The 20,694-nt window shown below is 36.4% G+C and overlaps 3 protein-coding genes across 3 annotated transcripts in view; 1 reads left to right on the top strand and 2 right to left on the bottom strand.

Moving 5' to 3' along the window:
* Window positions 1-4,687: 4,687 nt before the first annotated feature.
* LOC105186439 (uncharacterized) lies at window positions 4,688-13,239 on the bottom strand. Its single transcript, XM_025301437.1, has 4 exons — window positions 13,162-13,239; window positions 9,602-9,722; window positions 9,045-9,170; window positions 4,688-5,020 (listed from the first exon to the last, which is right to left on the bottom strand). Exons 2-4 carry the CDS (start codon window positions 9,715-9,717, stop codon window positions 4,951-4,953), a joined length of 312 nt encoding a protein of 103 aa, XP_025157222.1. The 5' UTR covers window positions 9,718-9,722; window positions 13,162-13,239; the 3' UTR covers window positions 4,688-4,950.
* Window positions 13,240-14,350: 1,111 nt separating this feature from the next.
* Window positions 14,351-15,561, top strand: LOC105185305 (deoxycytidylate deaminase). Its single transcript, XM_011144688.3, has 4 exons — window positions 14,351-14,655; window positions 14,743-14,987; window positions 15,086-15,299; window positions 15,378-15,561. Exons 1-4 carry the CDS (start codon window positions 14,633-14,635, stop codon window positions 15,463-15,465), a joined length of 570 nt encoding a protein of 189 aa, XP_011142990.1. The 5' UTR covers window positions 14,351-14,632; the 3' UTR covers window positions 15,466-15,561.
* A 3,658-nt stretch (window positions 15,562-19,219) lies between these two features.
* Window positions 19,220-20,694, bottom strand: part of Naa15-16 (N-alpha-acetyltransferase 15/16) — a 52,302-nt gene continuing 50,827 nt past the window's right edge. Inside the window, exons 10-11 of the mRNA XM_011144691.3 lie at window positions 19,965-20,073; window positions 19,220-19,853 (exon numbers count right to left, since the gene is read on the bottom strand). Of these exons, the coding sequence (XP_011142993.1) occupies window positions 19,348-19,853; window positions 19,965-20,073 (615 nt within the window). The 3' untranslated portion in view covers window positions 19,220-19,347. The remainder of the gene's footprint in view (window positions 19,854-19,964; window positions 20,074-20,694) is intronic.

Genomic DNA, 20,694 nt, shown 5'->3' with positions numbered 1-20,694 from the left:
TTGATAATCGACGAAGACGGCGTAAAGAGAATCGCTGTATGATAGACGTCGGCGATTTTTCAAAGAGGTATTTCTCAAGATGTGATACGATAGATGTGGCGGCTTATGCTTTTGACGCTTTGACACCGCCAGCGCGCGGCGAGACAATGATGAACGCGCCGTCGTATGGAAACAGTGCCCTGTTATAAAAATCTAGCCTACACATCTCTGTTCAGAGTTTATATCTGGGAACATTCGTCAAATGTGTCCGATGCTCTAGTTATAAAATTTGAAACTCTGTGCTAACAAATCTCCGGTAAAACAAAGCAACTCGAAGCATTCCTGCTTTAAAACCTTGAAACCTACATCCTCCTAGTCCGAATCCATATGTACCCTACCAGTCAAACAATCGAAGTATGAAACTCAAAAGGGTTTCGAGTTGGTTACTAAATAACCCGCCACCATCTTTTCACCGGTCATCATAAAATTTTATTTCAACCTAAGCTTTATGACATTCTGACTCTTCCGGCTGACCGAAACACATGCTTCGCATTCGTACGTATTTCTCTACCCCGTAAAATCTTCTTGCATTCCTACAAGAACCTACCACCACTGCACTTTTCATACCTAACCTATTCGGCCAATCACGACATCTGTCCAAAACTATGAGACACATCCACTCTCCACCCCTTATTCCATCTATACTTAAAGATCCATGTCTTCAACAACAAACCGTCTCCTCCCACTAGATCTTCTTAACCTCACCCTTAATTTCTAATGGCTAAGACTTTTTCCCACTAAAGTCGATCAGAACCAATAATTAAAAATACTAATCAGATCTTCAACGACATTAGTTTCTCCTTAGGATTTCACCCCGTCTCCATGGCCCATTTCTTTCTTTCATAGGTCCATCTTGGTATCTCCTGCCTCCGAATATTTCTATAAAAATCGCGACAATTTGCCTCCGGGCGCAGTTTTTCCACAATTTCTCTACAGATTTTCCACAGTTTTTCCTCAGCAGTTGTTCCGCAGTTTTTTTTCAGCACTTTTTTCCGCAGTTTTTTCCGCAGATCTTTCACAGTCCTTTCCGTAGTTTTTCCTCAGCAGTTTCTCTGCAGTTTTTTCTCAGTTTTTTTCTACGATCTTTATTTCTTTTACGTCATTGAGAAACTATTCTGCAATATAACTTGTGTACAATTAAGCTTGGAAAACCGTAAACAATCCAGCAAAACACAGCAGCCTAAGAAGTCAACTTCCTATATAGAAGCCGGTTTGAACGATCAGTTCTTCTATTTAGGGCCTTTTTGTCGCTTCTTCATCTCTGTCAAGACAATACCTTAACTCTCCAAATCAGTGAATTATCTCTTTCTTTTTTTTCTTATTTAATTATAATTTCAATTTGTTGCGGAAGAGAAATCATCGGAAGAGAAATCTTATTCTTCTCTTTGTTTCTTCTCTGGATCTTTTTCCCTTCCCCACCATTGAATTCCCTATTTTCTACTATGTGGTACACACTCCGTTACACAACATATACGCTACTGACGTTTGTTATGAACATGTATAATTTTATACCGCTTATGAGAACTTACTATATAGAACCTCGTTCCGGCAATATTTGTTAAAGTCATTTTAAATTTGCTCTTAAATTAACTCCAGTAAAATGTGCGTTAATTTTCTATAATTTATATTAACCCTTATCGGACGTTAGCTTTTTATACGTGATTCTCACTAGGTTGTAGTTGGTTTCGGTAAATATGCGAAAAATTTTCAGTATTATAAGAATAACATTTTTGTTAAAAATTATTTACTTTTTGAAGGAGTATTATAAATATATGAGTTTCAAATAATTATTTATAAGTTTTTAATGTATGATATTTTTTGGAACAATCTCCAACATGAAGGAATGATTTTCTGTTGCACAGAAGTATACTGTTGTTTTTCTTCCTCCAGGCAGCTTACGATTAGAACCTACTAAGCAGTCATTATGTTTTCCTTTAGCATCAAGTTGCAAGATATGTAGTTTTCCATCTAATCTCTTCTCATTGTCTGTTGTTGATGGCGTTCCATATCGCGCAGTTTCACCTTCACGTAAATTCCCAATTAGTGACATAACTAATTTCCGAATAAAGTTTATATGAGACATTGGTTTACTGTTGTTATGTTTACAATCAGCTTTATACAGAATATAAGAATTCAAGGAGGATACTTCAATTCCCCAGAAAAAACTTTCCGCCACCATTTTAATGATTTGCGTAAAAAACAATACATAGATCCAAATTGATCTGCACGGTCCACTCCGCCCATAAATTTGTTATAATTCAATATCACTTCAGGTTTCTTAAGCTGTACCTGATAGCCACCACGTGTCATTCTTGATACAGTTTTCATTGACCCAGTATCATATGAACTAAGTATGGTAATAATTCGTTTGTCTCGCCATGATAAAGCTAACAGCTTACTTTTTCTTGAACGGAATCTGATAACAGTCCTAATTTTAGAAGTCAGTTTTCTTATTTATCTTGGCAGAAATTTTCTATCACTTCTTATTGTATCCGTTAAATAGCATTTCATTTTAAGCAATTCTTCAGCCAGTGGAACACTGGTATAGTATCTGTCGACATAAAGATGATATCCTTCGGAATTAGGGATTGATTCGAGTAGACTGTTTTACAAATGCAAAACGATCCTTGCACTGACAGGAAGCTCGGGATGAATTAAAGACTCCGACGTAACAGATCCAAAATAGGGCAATATCGAATACACATATCCAGTATTTGAATCTGCCAAAACATACATTCGTATTCCCCATTTAGTCGGTTTATTGGGGCTGTAAGTTAAACAACTGAATCTTCCTTTGAACGGCACTACAGCTTCATCCACACATATTTCTTTTCTGGGAACAAAGTTTTGTCTAAATTTTAAATCAATATAGTCCAGAAAGTTTTTGACTTTCGAAAATCTTGTTATTGGATAGCTATTATCGTTCAGATTTTGATGTAAATGGAGCATCTAAAAAATTTGAAAAAAAACGCTTCCTCTTAAAAATCTTAGCGAAAAATGGCATATTGCACGTGAAGTCGTTGAAAAAATAATCTTTTATGTCACTTAAATAGATTGTACCCATATTAAAAATCACACCAAAAAAAGCAAGCATTTCCTCATACGAAATATTTTTCCAATTTTGTCAAACTGATCAAACTGATCTGGCGGATAATTCTTTCTTTGCAATTTGCTCGTTCGCATATAAGTTTGTTTGTGTTATAATTTCCGTTATGAGTTCGTTAGTAATAAATTTTTTGAAATAATCTATAGGCTGCTGAACATTTCCAAAAATTTGGCGATTGATATTTGTAAAAGGAATTCTACTAGGGAGACCATCATCATCACTCTCGATTTCAATCCAATCATCGTCTGAGTTATCGACATTTTCTATTTCTACATCATTTTCTTCTTCACTTGAATATTTTATAGGCATAACTTTTCTTTTCTTAGGATGTAATAAGATGTGACTGCTACTCTCATCACTAGAATCCAAATCACTTTGAGAATTGTTTTCAAAACATTCACTGCCACTATCACTATCGAAATTTATAAAATTTTCTTTATTCATTTTTGAGCTCAATATATTAAAAATTGAGTACAAAAGGCAGTGATATATCACTAGAGATGTCAATTGCTCCGTTACTGATGCCTCTTAACTGACAAGGCAATCGTGCCCGCATTTCACAGAGAGCGAGTTTCGACAAGTTCCGTCTTGTCATCTCCCACATGACGTACGACCGCAGCGACAAAATACTGTTGTCACGTGAGAGGTGACTTACGACCGATAAGGGTTAATTTCATTTTATAGTTTAAATCACATTCCCCCCTTTCCAATTCATCCCCGATTCCAACTATCAACTCGCGATCCAATCCCAGGTAAAGAGATTTAATTCTCTGACCTAAAAATGGACCACCCGCCGTACGTCGCAATCAGAGTAAACGGACCCTTCTAGTCCCTGACCTATCGCGCATACCTAAGTACGTGCGGAACTTGCAAGCGCGAGTACACGTTGCGTTCTCCTCCAGGACGTAACAGGAAGTTGCAATAAATATTTATACTGTATTTCTGGTCGCTTAATACCTTTGCAGAAACGATATTTTGTAGAAACACGGGTAGAATATAGTACATAAAACTTATAAATATTTCTATACCTTTATCTCTAATATCCAATTCCTACCAAACTTTTAAACGTAAGAAAGAAATTAAGAAATTTTATGAAGCAAGAAAATATCTCAATCAGAACCATAACGTTGATTAGATGTTAAAATGGTCGTTGGATCAATGTTAATTCAACTCTCATCAACGTCGAATCAACGTTGTGGTTCTGACTGGAATGTTGTATTATTTATCTCCTCAACTATCACTCTTATTTATCCTATTTAAATCCGTAATGTTTATTTCTCAGTTTCACTTTTTTAAACATATTTTTAATTCAATGAGCTCAATTCCTGTCATAAACAGTCAAAAATTTGTCATAACGATCACAGTGCAAAGTTAGTTACACTCGTCATATTTTATACATAATTGGAAACATTGTAAACATCATTATCAACAGTAGGAAGTTCATTATTAACAGTAGTGTAGAAAGCGAGGGGAATTACTTTGAAAATTAGGTAACTATTCGACTTTTTATAAATTAATATCAAAGTTCAGTAAAAAAGAGTCGAGAATTAAGTTGTGCATTTAATATGTAGAATTAACACATGGGTTTGTATTAGAAATTTAACAAAACAAGTTAAATAAGATACGGTCTTAACACAAACACAAATTTTTTATCGTGCAATAATTGAACGGCAAACAAAAGCAACTACTAGCGCAATCGATTTAAACCTCGCCACTACGTTCTCTACTTATAATAAATACTAAATACACATTCTGGAGAACATTTCAATGCTTGCGAAGAAGCTTACTAGTAAGTCCGGTATTATTCAATTGTCTGCAACGGCATCAACATCAAAAAAGTCTACTAAACACATTTGTGCCTTGTCAGGAAGAAGTCTAAAATAAAAGCAATAGTTTTATTATAAAACATAAATGTTAGAACAATCATAGCTATATATTTATATCATACATGTAATTATTTTATTTGATATGAAAGACAGAATAAGAGACTCCGCAATAATTATACAGGATGTCCGGTAATTAGCTACCAACCCGAAGGTAGATTGGGTTAAGATAAACATAAAAGTCCTATACCGTTTTGCGAGATTTACAATAATTATCGAGTTATTAATGACAAAAATCTGAGGAATGGGCACGCGCCGACATAGATGATTGGAGAAGCGTTGCAGGGTTGGGTTGCAGCCGCTTGGGCCACAGCGCGGCCCAGTTGATTCAGAAACTGTTGCCGGTACGCAGCAAGAGGAAGGACAACGCGTCGCTATTCGTTGTTTTATCTCGCCGCACCTATGTCTCACCGCACACCACCAACAGTTGCTGGGTCGACTGGGCCGCACTATGACCCCAGAGGCTGCGACTCTCCTCCAATCATTCATCTCGGTGTGCGCTTATTCGTCAAATTTCTGTCATTAATAACTTGATAATTATTGCAATTCTTGTAAAAATATTTTACTTTTTTTTCAGCTTAACCCAATCTACTTTCATACTTCGGGTTGGCAGCTAATTACACCCTGTATATTTTTCATTCAGGTCATAAGCTACAATACCATATACGTGAAAACTATTCCCATTAGCCTATTTCATCGAGATCCAAAATGATATATGTACGAGGGCTGTTTGATCAGTGACATTGAAATGAAAAAAATTTTTTACCGAAATTTGACTTATTTTTCGACAATTTATACTTCTTTTAGTTCGATACACTTTTCCCAACGGTTGTCAACGGTTTTCCAATTTCTTTAAGCCTTCCAAAAAAATACGATTTTTCAAACTCTGCAAAGTAACATTTGTTTTAACGTAATGACTTCATTGGATACAAATCTTCTTTTACCGAGCCATTTCTTCCTGTTTGCAAAGAGAGAAAAGTTATAAGGGCCAAATCTGGAGAACAGGATAGACGAGAGAACAGTTTGTAGCACAATTCGATGATTTTGTCCATGGCAATTGCAGACATGTGAACTTGTACATTGTCACGGGGGAAAGAAATTCTTTTCGTTATCGCTTTTCTATCAATTCACCATGAAATCAATCCAATAAGGAAGCGTAGGTTTTTCTTTTTTCCAGGTAGTCGATAAAGATTATGCTATGCAAATCTCAAAAAATTTTGGCCATGACCTTTCCGGCCGATAGAATCACATTTGTCTTTTTCGGAGCCCTTTTGCCAGGAAAAATCCATTATTTTGATTGCTCTTTCATTTCTAGAGAATAGTAATGGATCCATGTTTCATCAGCAGTTACATATCACCGCAAAAACTCACTTGGATAGCGTTTAAATATACACTGCTTCGAAATAGTCATGCGATTCCGTTTTTGATCAACTGTGAACAAACGCGGTACTCATCTTGTTAATAGTTTTCTCATGTCCAAATGTTCATACAGGATATGAAAACACGTTCGTCTGAGATGTTCACCATCTTAGCTATCTCGCGTATCTTTACTCAACGATCGTTCAACACAATATCATGGATTTTATTGACTATTTTTTCAATTGCGACCTCATTCAAACGTGCCGTATTTGAACCTTCAAAGTTTCGAAAAAGCAAAGCTTCGATTCAAAATATTCGACGATCGAAGCTTCGAAACTTTGAGGTTTCTTCGAACTTCGAAATTTCGAAAACTCGAACGTGTTTGGGAATCGAACCACGAGCCGCTATGCCTGCCCGCGTGATTCCCCAGCGCAGCTGAACTAGCGCGCCTGGTCACCTGCTTCACAGGTACTCACGTTCTCACGACCGACAGTCCGCGCATTTCGAAACCGTAGCAAATTTGTGAAAATCATGTTCATGAGATTATTAATGCAATTCAAATCCTTGACCCGCAACTCTGATGTCTCTTACTGTTGAAAGAAAATGAAAACGAGACATCCAATTTGAAAATAACCTATATCCTTCAATATAATAATTTTTATTTTCAGCGTGGGTCTTAGATTCTTCGAGCTTTGCTTTTTTATCCGCGAAATGTAGAATATATGACTGAGATGGACTAGTATGCAGTACATGCATGCAGAAACAAAAAGCGCAGGCTCGGAAACAACCGCATCCTTCGAAGCTTCACTACATTCGAAGAGTGATATCTTCGAAAACTAGTCTTCAAAGCTTCGGCATAAAGAACTTCGGAGTTTTGAAGTTGACTTCGAAGCTGCCGAAAAGTAACAGTCCTAATCCCGAGTACTCAGCATGATTTGTGCTTGTATAGCCATAACAAAATAAGCTACTTGTGAATCATTCTATGCGACGGAGCAGAGTTCCCATAATATATTTTTGACTTCCTTTCAGTTTCCGTAATAGTTTTTCCATCCAAAATATAGTGCTTTGTCAGCACACGGAATTCACTTTTTCCTATTGTAACAAAGAAACATATATCCGCTTTCAAACTTTGTCAAAACGTTTCTATCTTACAGACCTACTTGAAATTTTGTGAATATACTCAAATAAGATGGTAAATATTAAAAACAAAATTGGATGTGCGATTTGAACGCTGTTACGTCCTGCGGACTCCGCGCACTCTAGACTTCTTTTATAAATAAGGAAAATTGAATTTATTATTACTTATTATATAGCCGGATGCGCTCAGGCATGCTATCACACGACGCGATCTCTAAAAGTTTCGATGCTCCGGAAATATTAACAATCTTGAACCAACTCCGATCTTGTTTCCCACGCGCTTAGTCAACGATAACAGTATCGCGACATCCTTCTTAGAAATATCTATATTTCCTTCTTAATATTGTTGCCACGTTTTTTTTTAAACAAAAAGACTCTCGAAATCCTCTATTGCCGGATGCATCCTATCTCCTACAAAATTATCTTAAAGACACTGCAACGTATTCTTAACCCCCACCTCTAAAAAACATTCCAAGCACAGTCCTATGACCATATTTGGGCATAAAAATTAAATCTCCCAACAATTCCCCAAACCTCACTCTCTCAACAGAGCTGACGTTTTGAGAAAAGCCAAAAGGCTAACTCACTTCTCGACCGACCCGCAGCCAGGACAGAAACTTCTCTTCAGCATCCCTTCAGGGTCTCCTAACAATCTAGCCTACTAGTGGCTTAGACAGATCAGTGTTTCTCCAGTTGTTAATTATTCTGTGCAACGATCTCGTGCACATTTTTGGACCATTGTGAGCAATCCAGCTGAAACCAGCTTCCTATTCTTGGCGCAGAATTTGAGTCATCCGCCCTCACCGACATGCAGCAATTACACTCTTAATTTCGATAAATAGCACAGAACCAGCAGTAAATTATTTATATTTTCTTTTGTCTGAGTGATCCCCTTCTTTTCATTTTTCTTCTTTTCTTCTCTCTTTTCTTTTCCTTTCCTTTTTCTTCCTTTTTTCTATCCCCCTTGGCATTCCTCCTTAATTGTGAAATCCGGTGTCAGTGGCCCAATCTTGTCGGTCTCAATCGGACATAACGAACACGGAATTTTGCTCAGACCGAGATTGTTTATACATATATGTATACGTACACATTATAAAATCTTACAAATTTTATTTCATTGTGAACTTCCGCCTAATCATCAATAAAACAAGTTATTTGTAATTGTAAGCCAATCATGTTTTCCAACTAATTATTCACAATAAAAATTCTCCCTTCCCTCAATTGTCGCTCACGGTTCTATCCTAGGTAAAAGGATTCAGTTCCTTGACCTAAATAATTTTAGGGACTACCGACGTACGTCCGCGTCAGATAAAGGGGTCATTTGGATCCTTGATCTGTACCGCAGACTTGCGAGTACGTCGGAGCTTGTGAAAGCAAGCGTCAAGTTGCGTTCCTCCTCCAGGACGTAACAACGCCATTCCTTGTCAAAATTAGTGATCAAACAGCCTCGTAATTAGTCTCGGATCCCTTACACTTAAAACTTATTGTATTACGGTTACATTTGCAATTATATTTCTAACCTTATAATCGAGGATACCGGCAGCCAGAATGAAGGAAAAATCTTTTCTCTGAAACCTCGTCTCTGTGCATCGATAATCAAAGAAGCAGCTTCCCGCGGTGAATAAGGTCCAAACAGACTTGGAAATCTGTTATTTAGGAAAATGATATTACAAGTACATGTTTAGTGATTCAGAAAAAATAAATACAACCTGGAGTGGTGATAATGATATGTATAAATTTTTGGATATTATTTTAGTTTATCCCATTCAGATCTTGATTAATGATAATAGAGAATAAAATTAATTTGGTTACTTATCACTAGCAGCAATTAGAAATATCAGCACTAAAAATAATATTTTAATGTTTTGTGACGGTGTAAATGTGATGTAAGAAAATACTTAACTATGATAAAAATGTCGATTTTCTGATTGATAATGTATGAAATAGAGAAATTATTTTATATAGCTTTTGTATAAAATTTAATATATTATAACTAGCACGTATACGCTAACGCAATTATAAATTATTTACTATATGCATAATAGTATTAAAAAGATACATCCCATTCAGATCTTACCTTAGCCTAATGTTTTTGGTCAAATTGGTAGTCACTAAACCCGGGAGAATGGTAGTAAATTTAACAGAAGACTTTCCTTTAGTATACATACGTAGTTCTTCGCTAATACTTTCCATAAGTGCTGCAATTTGATGATTGTTTGTCACAATAAACGTTAAACAAATGATATAGAGATTAAATGCATTAGAAACTTATTAAAAAAATTAAGTTCATTAAAAATTCATTATAAGAAAAAATGAAACATTAAAGTCGTGTACTATTTTTATATACGTTCCTGAAATATCGTAAGAAGTTGTACAGTATGTATATATTGTTCGCAATATTGTTCGCAATATTATCTTGTTCCTTCACAATATTTATTATTGCCAGTACATTATTACTAAGATATAATCAATAAAGCAAAAACATTTTGTTTGTTTGTTTTTTAGATTACTTTACAGAATTTGTTTCATTGTACCGCACGAACTTTTTGCCCAAGAGTTTTATATACAGTGGCGTGCAAAACTTTTGAGTCACACAATTATTATTATATATTCATTTCATAATAAGTGCTAAAAACTTTACACATATATATAAACAAAATGTATTTATTTATCCACAATTATATACAATTATATAAACTTTACAAACTCTTAATAATTCTAAATACTTTATTTTTACATAATATCTTATTACAAACAGTGCAAAAGTATTGCACCAAAAAGTTTTCTTATGCATAAGAAAAATATATTATTGAAAAATAATAACAGAAAATATTGTCAACGTTTTTTTAAACTTAATACTTTGTTGCTATGCCTTTAAAAGCAATCACTGCAGCACAACGGCGAGGCATTGATGCTATTAAATTAGAAATGCGATCTTGAGATAAATTTTGCAATTAAGTTTGCAAATCTTGCCACAATTCAGCTTTATTGGAGTGTTTCTTATGTTTCCTGTACGTAGTTTAAGTTCTTGCCACAAATGCTCAATAGGATTCAAGTCCGACGATTGCGAGGGCCAGTCAAGAACTCGCATTTTTTTCGCGATGAAAAATTTTTTTATCAGTTTTGATGAATGTTTGGGATCGTAATCTTGTTGGAAAATCCAACTACGTGGCATGTTTCGAGTTGCATATGGCAGCATATGCTGTGTCAATACCAGGTATGTAAATATGAAACCGGAATTTTTGTATAGAAAATACACGTTTATTGTATAAAAATGATAAAAAATATTTTATTCGAAGTATTGCCCATCGCTAGCTATACATTTTTCCCACCTGTCTGACAATTTGTAGATGCCACGCCAAAAAGACTGTTGCTCTTTTGAGGCAAACCAGTCATCGAGCCATTTTCGTACATTTTCCTAAGAAGTGAAGCGCTGCTCAGCAAGTGCATGTCTCATCGATGCAAATAAGTAGTAATCGGACGGAGCCAAGTCTGATGAGTAAGCCTCATGCGAAGGTATTTTCCAACTAAACGCCTCAATCGTTTCCTTCACCAGTTTTGCTGTGTGTGATGGTGCATTATCATGAAGCAAAATCACTTTGTGTTGCCTTTTTTGATATTCTGGTCGTTTTTCACGCAAAGCTTGATTCAAATCGATCATTTGTTGTTAGTAGCGTTCAGTATGAATCGGTTTCGCCAGATTTTAGCAGCTCATAATAGATCACACCCTTCTGATCCCATCAAATACAGAGCATTGTCTTCTATCCATAGCGATTTGGCCTTGCAGTCGATGTCGATGGTTCGCCTGGAGTTACCCATGATCTTTTACGTTTAGGATTCTCAAAATATATCCACTTTTCATCGCCAGTCACAATTCGATGGAGAAATGACTTTCTTTTGTACCTGGCGAGCAGCATTTCGCAAGTGGTTTTTCGGTTTTCCTGCTGTCTTTCATTCAGTTCATGTGGAACTCATTTTCCCATCTTCTGAATCTTTCCCATGGCTTTTAAACGTATGGAGACGGCTTCTCGTGTCACATTTAATTGATCCGCGAGTTGTTGTTGCGTTTGAGCGTCATCCTCATCCAACAATGCTTTCAATTCGCTGTCTTCAAAATTTTTCGGTGGTCTTCCACGTTCTTCGTTTCTCACGTCAAAATCGCCACGTTTGAATTTTTTAAACCACTCAAAGCACTGTGATTTACCAAGAGCATGCTTATCGTAAGCTTCGACAAGCATTCGATGCGATTCTGCAGCAGTTTTCTTCAAATGGTAACAGAAAATCAATGCCATCCGCAAATCGTAGCTTTTAGGCACAAAATTCAACATGTTCAATGCTATTACAAACTATGCTGTTCTATGAAACTTGTATTGTTGTAAGTTGAAAATCTTTGTCAGATGTCAACAAATGGAAATGACGCCAATGACGCGGTTTGACGGTAACTACATTGACAGCTAGGGCCATTTATGAGCAAATTCCGGTTTCATATTTACAGAGCTGGTATATTTCGATACATTATAGCGTCCATAGTACCTGTGATCTCAACCAATGGACCAACTCCATTATAAGAAAATGAGCCCTAAACCACCACATTACCTCCACCATGTTTTATGGTAGGAATTTGATATCTTGAGTTATATCTTGTGCCTGTTGGACGTCGTATATACTTTCTACCGTCACTTCCGAATAACTGAAACTTTGACTCGTCAAAGAAAAGTACTTTTCGCCAATCAACTTCAGTCCAATGCCTTGCAAAATCTAATCGAGCTTTCTTATTTTTTGCACTAATTAATGATATTTTTACATCAACACGTCCTAAAAGTCCTACTTCCTTTAGACGTCGAGATATTGTACTTCGACTAATATCAGCAAGATTTTCTTCTCGTAGTTTTCGAGAAATATCCATGGCAGTTTTTCTAACATCTGCTATCGGCTTTCTTTTAGTCATTTTATCGACGTGCTTTGTAGTTTTGCAAGGTCTACCGTTTCGTGATTTATCAGCTAGACAGTTCGTCAACTTATATTTAGCAATAATCCTATTTACAGTATTTTTATCAATTAATAAGCAATTAGCAACTTCGCGAGAAACCTTTCCTTGTTGAGAAGGATTAATCACGGCTTTGCATAACTGAAGATTTGTATATGTTTCGGCATTGCGGTAGACAATAGACTGAACCTTAGTTAAAGTAAACATTTACGAAGGAATTTCATAAGAAACGCAAACAAACCGGGCTCATAAAGTCACAACAAGAATACGACTCAATACTTTTGAACACATGTAAATATTATATGACTAAATAATTAGAAACTATGTAATTTCAAAATTTTGTAACTGTACTATTATTTGTAAGAATGTTATGTCAACTATTTTATATAATTAATTTTTAGAGCAAATCAATATGTTGTCATGTATCTTAAAAAGACACTATGGCTCGAAACTTTTGCACGCCACTGTATATCGGTGAATACGTATCACTAGCATATTAGTCAATCAAAATATTCTGTTCGAAACCGTCCGTTCCGTTTGAATTATTCCAAAAAGTCAGCCATGACAGAAAAAATTCCCGAAACTTTACTCGACCCTCCCGACAAACAATGCACATTTTCAACGAATATTAGACAAAAACTGTGCCACACCTCGATGTTTAACGATAATTCGCAGCCGAGACTGATGAGTCGAAAGTAACAACCTTTATGTCCCCAACCGTACCGTCGCAGGACCAGGTAGCTCAGTGGTTTAGAGCAGTCGCCCGGCAAGCGAAAGACCCGGGTTCGATTCCCGGTCTAGTAGCGAGCGACTACCGCGCTCTCGATATTTTTCTGTCTTCGGAACGAAAATAAAATGCAGGTCCCGAATGACGGCGTCCCGTCACCACTTAAGTACGCGCCCTCCTTCTTTCATGGAATGCGTCTTTTGCAAGGTATTGAACAAGTATGTATATTAAATTTTAAGTGAAATCGTATTTTTTTAGTCACTAATCGCTCACTGAGCGATTTTCTCCGCTGAACGTAATGATTGTTGACATAATTATGTTATACTACGTATATTTAATTTCTCGCCTTTTGTTGTGAGTTACTGCGCAGGCGTGCTTCGCAGGCGGAGTAGCAACTCATCTTTCTCGAGTCGGGATGCGTCCCGAAAGTCATTAAAAAAAAATGACAACCTTTATCTTCGCGACCGTACGGTCGCGGACATAAAGGCTCGTCTACATTAGCTGTAAGAATAAGGCTGTAAGGTTGCGCGAAATGAACTATTTCAGACACGAAATGAAATATTTTCATTCGCTGACAGCTTACAGCCTTACTCTTATAGCTATTGTAGACGAGCCTTTATAGTATGTGCCAGTTTTTTTGCAACTTTCGGAACGCATCCTGACTCGAGAAGAATGAGAGTCACTGCTCCGCCTGCGGAGCACGCCTGCGCAGTGACTCACAACGAAAGGCGAGAAATGAAATATATGCGGTGCGACATATAATAATATAGACTCAAATGAAATGAATACTCCAACATTAAATGGAAATGAGGGAACACAGAACAGACAAGAATCATCCGATGTAAGTCTTATACTCCGGGGGACATCCGAAAAAAATAGAGATAAATAAACATGTTTATGTTTTTAAAACAATATGAACTTAATTAAGAGAATTAAGCTGCATTACGAGAATTACGATTCTATTATACATTTATATGTGATTTATTGTTTCAGCAACAGCAACCATCTTCTATAGCAGAAGCAATGATATTAGATACAGAAGCAGCTGTTATATAACAGCTGCTTATTATTATAATATGTCCCACCGCGTATATTTCATTTCTCGTCTTTCGTTGTGAGTCACTGCGCAGGCGTGCTTCGTAGGCGAAGCAGTGACTCCCATTCTTCTCGAGTCGGGATGCGTTCCGAAAGTTGCAAAAAACGGGCACATACTATTATGTCCGGGACCGTACAATGACGTTGGGGAATTCGCCTTAATAAGTGCCTGCAGCCAATATTGAAAGAAAAAGAGAGAGAGAGAGCCACTACTCGTTATATTTTATGTTGGTCAGCCTCGTGGAACTTTAAATACCACGTTTTGGATTTTAATTTATTGCGAGAATATTTAACTGGCGATGGCTGAAGATTTACGCAAAAGGTGCAAGAGTTTCTTTTTTTTAACACGTTGAATATATTCCCGCAGATATATATTGATATTAAATAATGTTTTGTTTCATGCACTTAGTGAGGAAGATAATTCTACGACTAAAAGAACATCGTACCTTGCTTGGGATGAATATTTCATGGCAGTAGCCTTCCTTTCCGCACAACGGAGTAAGGATCCGTATACTCAAGTTGGTGCATGCATCGTTAACAACGATAATAAAATCATTGGTATTGGGTACAATGGAATGCCCATAGGATGCAGTGATGATGTATTTCCTTGGAATAAGGGTTCCTATTCCAGTTTAGATTCAAAATATCTTTATGGTACAGTATATGATAAATTTTTTTCTACAAGAAAATCAGTATATACATAAACAAGTTTAGACCACCAGCTAAGAATATTCATTAACTGGTATTTTTAGTGTGCCATGCGGAAGTTAATGCTGTCTTGAACAAAAATTCAAGCGACTGCAAAGATTGTACAATATATGTTGCTCTGTTCCCCTGCAACGAATGTGCAAAAGTAATAATCCAGTCTGGCATACGGACAGTGATATATATGTCGGATAAATCTTCTGACAAAGTTCAGACAGTAGCTGCAAAGAGAATGTTTGATGCAGCTGGCATAAAATACAGGTATTTCTATTTATAATCATTGTTAATTTATCATTGAAATCTCAATAAAATACTAGTATTCTGACCATTTTCTTCCAGACAATATATTCCAAAAAATAAGAAAATAGAGATTAATTTTGATGATATTGATTGCATGAATCAATCACCAGAAACTCCAGTGAAATAAAATCATTGACAAAGGAAGATATCGATCTGTTGTACTTTTAATACCAGGTAACATTGTATATAATAAAGAAGTTTTATCTATATTCATGTTCATTTATTTATTTTTTCATTTGACATTTCGTAAGTTGAACCTTTTCGAGTAATGTTAATCATCAAATAGCATGTGAAAATACAACTTATGATTGTATTGCTGGATATCGATTTTCTTAAAAGATCAGACAATCATATTTACATATAAAATTTAATAATTAAGAATAGATACAAATGTAGGCATATGCCTGTTCTTTCTTCAGCCTTTACAGATCTGATAATTTTTCTTTTTCTATGAAGATGCAGGAAATAAATAAAACATAATAATATACAGAGAAAGTAAAACAACTGCAATAAGACTAAAATAGGATTAAGTATATAACATAACTGCATTTTTATGCATTTTATCTGCTGTACAAATGTAAACAGTGATGCAATTCTTATGGTATAGTAGAAATATGTAACAGTGTTTATTTTCTCTTTTGAATTAAGTGGAATAAGATAGACCAGTTTTACATGATATAATATTTTTTCATGGTGATTTAATATAATAAAAAGAAACGATTAAACATAAAGATGTTTATTTGCGCGCGCATGCGCGTGTATGTGTATGTTAATGCTTTTTATTTACATACTATACATATCCAAATTCATTCAATTAAAATATTACTCCACATATTTCTTCAGTCATGAGTATAATGTGGAAGAAGTTGAACAATGAGTATGATTATGTTATGGAATCTGAATTCATCACATAGAAGTTGTCTTCCAATTTATGACATTTTTATGACATTGCAAAAAAATTTAGAATATATACTGTCAAAGAACATCTATCTCATATTGCGCACATAATATCATGATTGATTGATTGGATATAATATTTAAAATATCACTCGTTAAAAAATGTAATTAAAATCTATTATTATGTCTTTCACTTTTGCTATATACTCGATTGCTATATGTCACAAAGAGAGGCAATGAGTATATAAATATATTATCTATGAGTATGGTTACATCATCCTATTTCATGAAATCTGATTCTGAAGATATGTAGACTATTTTGTAACATTGAATAATGTAGAATGATGTTCCTTTCATTTTACTATGTTTTAATAACTTTCACAAGATTTGCGCGTAAACTGCTACTCTTAAGAAGGAAAAAAATATGTAGTTTCCATGACAATTCTTATCAATTACGTACTGAAAAAGTAGTCTTGCAGAACAATTATCTTCATTCTGTGTGATGAATCCAATTGTATCTGGAGATGGTGGAAGATACAGCCTAAAGAATAACTCAAGCTAGTTTCTCATGTAATATTAAGTTAGATATCAAAAGGCTAACCCAGATGCTGCAACTTTCGACAAAGTTTTAACGCAATTCGCGGTTAGTATTGTTTATTTTCTAACTTTTGATGTTTGTGTGTTGTGTGTGTGTGTGTGTGTGTGTATGTGTGCGCATGTGTGTATGCCTATATACGTGATAGAAATTTTTATATTGAGGTAATAACCTCCGGTAAAGATTGGAGCAACCTCAAATAAATCTGGAAATATATTAACGTTTGGTGATTTTGTAGAAAAGATATGTTCAGATCAAAAGTAAGAAATTTAGAGAGACTATTCTTCAGTACATGCACGGTTATGAAGTTCTCATGGCGTATTCTCGATAGAACGATAACATTATTCATATCGTGTATAGTTTGTGTCGCATTTTAGGAATCAATCTAGTCAATTTGTCAGTTTAATTTAACGTGCCTCCACTATCAAGCTATCAAGTAATCTCACGACTAGCAACAAAAGCGATTATATTAAATTTTTCTTTATGACGTAGCAATTTTCTAAATTCTGTAGTAATTATTTTTCTTTTTTATAGCGTCACGAATGGTTCTTCATGCATTTACGGAAAGAATAGTTGAAAAATGATCATCTTTTGAGAACAGACGACCTTGCTTTGTAAAGATTATTCCATCGATTTTCTCACCACTTTCCTTATTTTGTGACAGCAGCCGGTATAAGATTTTTTTGTATATATATAAATGTACGTATGCGTTTGTGTGTGTATGTGTGTGTGTGTACGTGTGATTAAGGAGGTAAATATATATTATAACTAATACAATGAAATGTAAATATCTACTATATGTTTATGATTATTGTTATGACGTGTTTGAATAGGTGATCAACATTCAGACAATATTGATTCAGACAATATCGACGACATACTTCATCTGCCATCATTGAAAGAAAGTCGTAAGACATATACACTTATTCATATAGTAGTTGAAATATGTACAAACGTTATTAATAGCTCGGTAGTATCTATGTGATCTCGTATCGAAAATGTGTTTAACGGGAAGGAAACTGATAACTTATAAATACAGCGTTATTTCTGAAATTAAACGAGGTAATCGCGATATCCTTCGAATTGTATCGATATATATGTACATGTATATATATCGATATGCCGTTATATGCATATATATATACATATATATATATATATACACACATATATATATACATATACATACATATATATATGCTTTAACCTTCAGCGTTTATTAAAATTTCCGTAATTCGTCGTGTACACACGTACAATATTCGCTATCAGCACTAACGGCTCTTCGATTTATGATATACTTTGGTAGCTTGCGTATACAATACGCAGTTTATCATTCCTATAGTAACTTTCACAGAGAGACTTTCGCAAACGGACACTACTTCCTTATTGACTGCTCGATGGAATATCAGGGCTCCAATCCAAACGTAGATCATTACCCTGGACAAACATAGGAATAAAATGTTGTAATTCTAACAGGGAAAACGTTAGATCATTTTTTTTTCTTTTGTTCACTCGAATCAACAATTCACGGATGAGGCGAACCTGAAGTTATCAGTACATGATGTGGGAACGGAGTCCATCCGAATGCGGCGACGGACATGCACGGTACAGTATCGGTGCTCGATGATCGTCTAGCGTTTCGCAGCCTCTACACAGTAGAGTATTACGTAGGCATCGCTGGAAATTGTACACCTTAACGTCGAGTAGAAATATTCGCATAGAGCGCGCGTATGTATACAAGTCTTGTCTTTTCTTTTTATTCTTTTGTACCAATGTGTTAGTCTCGCACGTTTTATTTTACACACTGCACATCCCGTACACTAAAATAGTCCGCACTTTTGTCTCGATTCATTCATCACCCCCGTCCCTCCCATTTTCATTTAGCGTCGTCGTCTACGTTCAGTAGAGCGTGTCGAATTGATCGGTTTCGATAGGTTAACTAATTATTTTAAGCTATGCCGTCTCCTCTCTTCCCGCTTTGTTTCCGTTTCACGCGAAATTCAGGACCACGTTAGGAGCCGAGGGGTCTGCGTCTTCTCTTCGTATTATAATTTATTAGGATTGTTTATCCAGCACTGTTCCAGCACTGTTCGCACTACGTGAAATATCTTCGAGGAACAAGTTCGTGTATAATACAGGTCTTACTCGAATTAATTATACTCGCCAATTTCATTTCATTCATGGTCTCACCTAAAAAGTGATTTCCTTGTTTTTTTTTTATTTTTTTTAACGTCTTCTGACGCAGATCAGATGCTCTGTAACCCAGGCTCTCTCTCTCTCTCTCTCTCTCTCTCTCTCTCTCTCTCTCTCTCTCTCTCTCTCTCTCTCTCTCTCTCTCTCTCTCTCTCTCTCTCTCTCTCTCTCTCTCTCTCTCTCTCTCTCTCTCTTCCCTCCTCCTTCTTTCATTCCCTCTCTCTATTTCTCCTTCCTTCATCCCCCCTCTCTCTCTTTCTCTTTTTCTTCCATTGGTTCGTCTATGATAGCGATTCAGTGACGCTGCAACAGCGCGTGCCTGGATCAGTTCTTGATCGAGTTTTCTTTCTCTTGATGATTGGCTTTCGGCTCGGGCGGCCGAAACGCAGTGGCAAACGGGAATCGTTCGTGGCATTTCGCCATGTAATCGGCTATCGTGGCGTTGCAGTCACCAAAGTCGCTGTTGCGCAACGCCTCGAGCACCTTTGTGCAATTTTTCAATGTTACGCCGTCGAGCCCCTCGATATTCGTCACGAGGGTGAGCGCCTTCGACTGTGCCGACGGGTCCAGAACATACAACATCCTCGCGCCTTGCAACAGATGCGGCAGTGAGTTCCTGTTCTTCTTCAAGTACTCGGCATTGAGCTGCACCGCCTTCGGATTGGAGAAGATCCCGGCAGTTTGGCGTTTCACCACCTCTCCCAGCGGACCCTCTAACGGCGAGCCGCTAGTGTGCAGCAGAAAACGTACTAGACACGTATGCAGGTCGGGATTGTTCACGTCCAGCCTGTGAGCGCGCTTTATCGAGCGCAGCATGAGCAGGGTGCGACCTGTAAGAGAGAAATTGCGTGACGTCAAGCGACCGTAACTTGACTCTGAATTTAAGATTGCAGAAAAGACACGCGCTAATGTTGATCTAACGTTTCAGCCGATTCGAATACCTTTGCGAATATATATCTCGAAAGCCATGAGATGAGTCTCTATTCTGTTTGACGCTAGTTCCTGCAGGGGATGCAGGAACTTTATTGCTTGCTCCAGTGGATCCTCGACCTGAAATGTGTTTTTCTTCGATTAGTAATAATACACCACCTCATAGGACCGATTGTTCCAACCTCTTGATAAGTTAAATGATAGTCAAGTTATATGTCTGTCTTTGCTTAAATTAAAGGAAAAACAAAGATAAACATATGATTCAACTATCAGTTAACTTAACAAGAAGTTGGAACAATCGGCCAACAGAATCGCACCTCCACCCGTAAGATGAATATCCCGATTAACGACGATCGCACCCGTTTTCCTCAATCAACAAACACGGACCCGTGTTCGTCCAACACGTGTCCTTACTCTGATTTTTATATGGATTTTATATGGATTTTATATTACTGGGATTTTATACGGAGAGCCTTTTTATGTGTTGCTCTAAATTTTATATAGGGCTCAGATTTATGCAGTTATTCCTTGACTTCTTCACGGCTGAGTCGTCAATGAAGAAACCAAACTAGATAATCGTGGCACTTTGGTCATTTTGGAGAGAACGTGAAATACACGCGAGAATTAACATCTTTTCGCAAGTTAAAGAACTACCAATCGAGGATGTTCAAGCTCTCCGACCGAACAAACCTTGTCAGCAACCTTGTTAGTTTGACGGATGTATATCACTAGTCTATCAAT

This window comes from Harpegnathos saltator, unplaced genomic scaffold, assembly GCF_003227715.2.
Source record: "Harpegnathos saltator strain DR-91 unplaced genomic scaffold, Hsal_v8.6 scaffold418, whole genome shotgun sequence".
Taxonomy (NCBI): Eukaryota; Metazoa; Arthropoda; class Insecta; order Hymenoptera; family Formicidae; genus Harpegnathos; species Harpegnathos saltator.
Note: the sequence above shows the minus strand (reverse complement) of the source record. Positions and strands in the feature narration are given on the sequence as shown.